General features: G+C 36.2%; 1 protein-coding gene across 1 annotated transcript in view; it reads right to left on the bottom strand.

Annotated features, from left to right (window-relative positions):
- Positions 1 to 4,715, bottom strand: part of LOC107588544 (secretogranin-3-like) — a 39,261-nt gene that overhangs the window by 19,256 nt on the left and 15,290 nt on the right. The window contains exons 8-10 of the mRNA XM_016276679.1: positions 1,714 to 1,856; positions 1,353 to 1,499; positions 1,115 to 1,258 (exon numbers count right to left, since the gene is read on the bottom strand). Coding sequence (XP_016132165.1) covers positions 1,115 to 1,258; positions 1,353 to 1,499; positions 1,714 to 1,856 — 434 coding nt within the window. The remainder of the gene's footprint in view (positions 1 to 1,114; positions 1,259 to 1,352; positions 1,500 to 1,713; positions 1,857 to 4,715) is intronic.

Below are 4,715 nucleotides of genomic sequence, written 5' to 3'. Positions count from 1 at the left end.
AATTTTGTCGTTATCACAACATAACAAAAGTTATTTTCTTGTTATCACAAATTATTTTTCTTGTGATCTCGACATAACAAAAGTTGTTTTCTCGTGATCACGACTTATTTTTCTCGTGATCTCGACATAACAAAAGTTGTTTTCTCGTGATCACGACTTATTTTTTTCGCGACCTCAACATAACAAAAGTTGTTCTCTAAGTTACACAACTGTGCCAACAGGTGGCAGTACAGAACTATTGATGGGGAGTTGTATAGGCCTAAAATATCCACTAGGCCTATACTGTATGCGTTTGGGACAGAGGACCTTCTTCCTGATCGCTATAATTTGTGTAGTTCATTACTGACATTTAATTAACTTATAAATGTTAAATGCTTGAATAAATATGATCATTTTGCTTGAAATTGTATCTGTTATCTTACGTTATTACTGCTGCACGACTCATCACAGTTTCTCATTTACAACGACATTGTAATGTGCATCTTTCTTATTTTTAATCTTTATCGTTAATAAATGTATATTAATAAGAAATGTGATTTACATATGTGTATAATTTAGTTCAATGATGTTATGCAGTGTTGTGGCCTAATCTTTTATATTTTCTAAATTTCTTTGTAAACCGCACACACATAACCACATCAAAATAAGCACAACAAAATATCAAAACAATGATGATTTAACATACTTTAAATGAAAACTTTTAATTTGACATCACAAAGTGCACCTTTTAAAAGTGTACTTAAGTGTGTTAAGACATGGTTATTAAATTGTATTCCCTTTAAGGACACTTAAATGGCCTTTTATTTTATTAACATTTGATTATGCAAGTACATTTAAAAAAAAAAAACACTTTTAACACTTTTACAAGTGCATTGAACACTGTTAAATGCTCTTTTTTGTGTGTGTTTTACAGTATTCAGTGTGTGTTTTGTATCATGCTATATTCTGTTATGTTGTATGTTTTGTGTTGTACTGTATTGTGTCATATGTGTTGTTTGGTGTTTTGGCTACCTGAGTCGAGGCTCTTGAGGAGTCTATAGAAGTTGGGGAAGAACTGAAGGTCCTGCAGTCCATCTTCAGGGTTCAGTTCGTTTCTGTCGTTCCCATCGCTCACGGCGTCCCATGAGTCTTCAGCCCTCACTGTGTCATCTCTAATCTCCTCCTCCTGTTCTTCATCACCATTATCATCATCACCACCATTATCATCATCACCTTCATCCTCGTCATCATATCGTTGACTGGGCCTGTCTTCCTCATCCTGAAGAGAAGAATCCAAGCAAATAGAGAGTTTTTTTTGTGGATAAATATGCAGTTGGTAGAAACACTACAGACACACAGTCACACACTCGTACCATATTGTTTTGTGTGTCTTTCACAGAATTAACAGGGTAGTCCATACTGAGGTCTCCAATCATGTTATCTTTGGCATTTTTGGTGATCAGATCCTGCAGGGCTTCAGCAACTTCATACTCCAGTGTCTCTGCCTGACTGTCTGTGATCTGAAGGTCAAACAAAAGAACACAACACCTGCTAGAACAATCAGTTCACAAAGGTATTATTGTATGACAATCTTTTTTCCATGCTATTTAAGCTGGTTAAACTGGAATATGTTTCCCTAGAGGAATTAATACATTATGTATGATGTTTATTGCATGGCTCGTCAATATGGCAGCTATCAGAATCACTGCGCACGCCACAATTTGAATCTCTTACTAGACCCAGCTTGAGCAGTTTAGACACAATTCTGTCAAATACTCCTCGGTCATCCTCTTCGTAGATTTTGTTGGCGATTTTCTGGACAATGTCATGAGCTGTTAGAGGGGTCCCGTCCAGCTGCCGAAAACTTTCAGGATCATCTGAAAAGGAACACATTAAAATACTTCACATCCCTCCGAGGAGGATAACTTTAAATATAGAGTTTTAATAATTGTTCTAATTCTATGAGAATAGGGACGTCCAAACCACAACTATAATGATAACAAAATCACTTTTAGATACATTTTTTTTTCTTAGCTGATAAATAACAAAAAAATGTTGAGAGCCAATCAGAATCACCTGATTTTAAAGCGCTTGAGCATTTAAAGCAGCAGGTTGTGCTTATAATAAACAAATATTAAAATATTATCTGTTGGTGTGGATGCTTTTTTTGTTATAGTTATCGTTCCAGTTTCTTACATAACTGTACTGTATCCACTTTTTTTTTTAAATAAATAAATAATTCTACCTGGTCTCGTGGCAAAAACGTACCTGGGGGGACTCTTTTGCGAGACGCGAAATACATATCAATAAGTACATATCACTGCAGTTTCCAAAAGAAATGAACACTAGAGGCAGTACAACTCCGATACCTTTTATTCCTTTTCACACAAATTTACAGTTTCGATTAATAATTAATTTTCGCACAATTACTTGAAGAATATTATTTTATGACTAGGATATTTAAAAAAATTATGCTTTTGAATGTTAGCATCGCACATATCCAACTTCATATATATGGGTTTTCATAGAAGGTAGGTTTGTTCAGTTGCTTACGGAGTACGGCGACATAACGTACTTGAGAGGGGAGGAGCTCCAGTTCGAATCCCGTGTAACTACGGTTCGACAAAACAGTTTAAATCTTCATATAAGGAAGTTTAAATGGCACGGTTGCATCAACAAATGCGTTTTTATATCAGTTTTGAATTTGTTAACACTATCGGATAGGTTTAGGGTTGGGTTTGGCATATTTCCAACACGGTAGAGCAGTAACTTTTAGCGACAGTCCCCGGATATTTGAATTCTGAACCGCCGCAATACGTACCTGAAGCAACGTAATAAAAACACAGCAATACCTAGCTATATCAACGTAATAAAAATGTGCCAGTGTTCACGTATTGAACCCGTGTTTTAGCACTACTCAGTGGACATTTCGTGCAGTAACGTACGTAAAAACGGTGTTGCAAAAAAGTACCCAGAGGTATGTATTTTTATGAGACCAGGTTGAAATAATTAAGTTCGAAATGAATCAATATTTCACGTCCATTTATTTAACAAGCATTTCGCCTCTGGGTTCTGATTACCTTGTTAAGTTTATTTTACAATAATCTATCCCTTACTTATTTTGGATAATAATCAGGAGCATTTCTAGCCTTTCATCTGCATTGGGGAATGGATATAACTTGATTATAAATGAACTGCTGATGGACTGTAGGTAGCGGAATATCCACCTTATCCAACATTTTTGGGTGTCTTTTTCTGTGCCATAGGTTTAGTTTCTAGTGGGCTGTATTTGATATTGCTTTGCCAGAAGCCTACAAGCTCAAAGCTCTTAAAAAGCGAAATTAAGTAGGAGGAGAATGTGTGAAACAGAGATCTGAACGTTGGAGCTGAAATCTGCCAGCAATTCTTGTCTGTCTGTAACCCAGTGAAATCACACAAAAACACCTCCCACTCTGTTATCTGCCATTATCTACCACATAGATCGACTTACACTGCCTTAACGCTTCCAGTAAACTCACCATCTGCCTGAAACGTGACACTGATCAAACGTCTGACGCTCATTCTGAGTCAGAGGTCTTAGGTGGTCTGAGTGCCTTTATGACATGACGGTGTCATAAAAAAAAACTTAAAGCGGTCATATTATAAGTTAATTGAGCTGCAAAAACTGCTTTTCCTTGGATAGCTGACATCAGGCATACATGAACACGTGACTGCCCACATCTATTCTGTGTTCAGAAACATGGTCCACCCAGTCTTGGTGAGGTAAAAAGAAGGACATAGAACAGGTATTCCTATTCCTAAACCCCATAAGAGCTAACAAGTAAAATGTGGTGAAGTCTGATTAGCACCTACAGCTCTGCAGAGCCTTTGTGATTTTGCGATTTTATTAAGAATCATAAATCACAATACATCACAATGTAACAGTGGATATGCAAAGAGGTTGTTATTGAAGGAAGACAACATATATTTACAAAACTACTGTATAACTGACCCAGCAGTAAACTGGTAGCCCATATGCAATAATAGTTTCACAATAGTTGGTTAGCCAATCATAACACAGGGCATACTTAAAATGCACAACGACTGCATATTTAATTGTAAGAGTCATAAAGTAGAAAATGAAACATGAAAAAAAAAAAATAAACAGTTGATTTTCATCCAAGAAATATCATAGGGTCGGGGAAAAATGGTAAAAGGAATAATGACATGACCTCTATGAGCTATTGTGCTATTATTAGAAGGGTTTTTAATGTGGGTGTATGTTTAGTCTGACTGCCCTGTTGTAGGGGACTGTGGGCTTTAATGCTACTGTATAAAACCTCCAGTACAGCAGCCTGTGGAGCGATAATCCTCTGATTCTCTCTCTCCTTCTCTCTCTCACTCTGTCTCTTTATCTCTACAAAATACCTCCTGATTGACCCATGGTGTCTGCCACCTGTTCCTGTATTTAGGATCACATACAGTCAAAGGGATGGATTAGCACTTTCAAAGTGGGAGATAATTAGGCTTAAGTCACAACTAAGAAAAATTTTCATTGATCTTTTACGCTTTCCTGAGGCTGGCTATTTTACTATTTAGAATCCACAATGTCCTGGCACAGAAAATAGTTAAATGGAATAATAACACAGTAAAATACATACTAAATGATAAGTGAAACAGCATGCAATTATAAAAGGACATAAATATGGTTACATTTTTATTTGACAATGACTTAAATGTCTTGACTTTTTTTTTTT

This window comes from Sinocyclocheilus grahami, unplaced genomic scaffold (assembly GCF_001515645.1).
Source record: "Sinocyclocheilus grahami isolate Dianchi unplaced genomic scaffold, SAMN03320097.WGS_v1.1 scaffold105.1, whole genome shotgun sequence".
NCBI lineage: Eukaryota > Metazoa > Chordata > Actinopteri > Cypriniformes > Cyprinidae > Sinocyclocheilus > Sinocyclocheilus grahami.
This window is presented reverse-complemented; position numbering and strand designations above follow the sequence as displayed.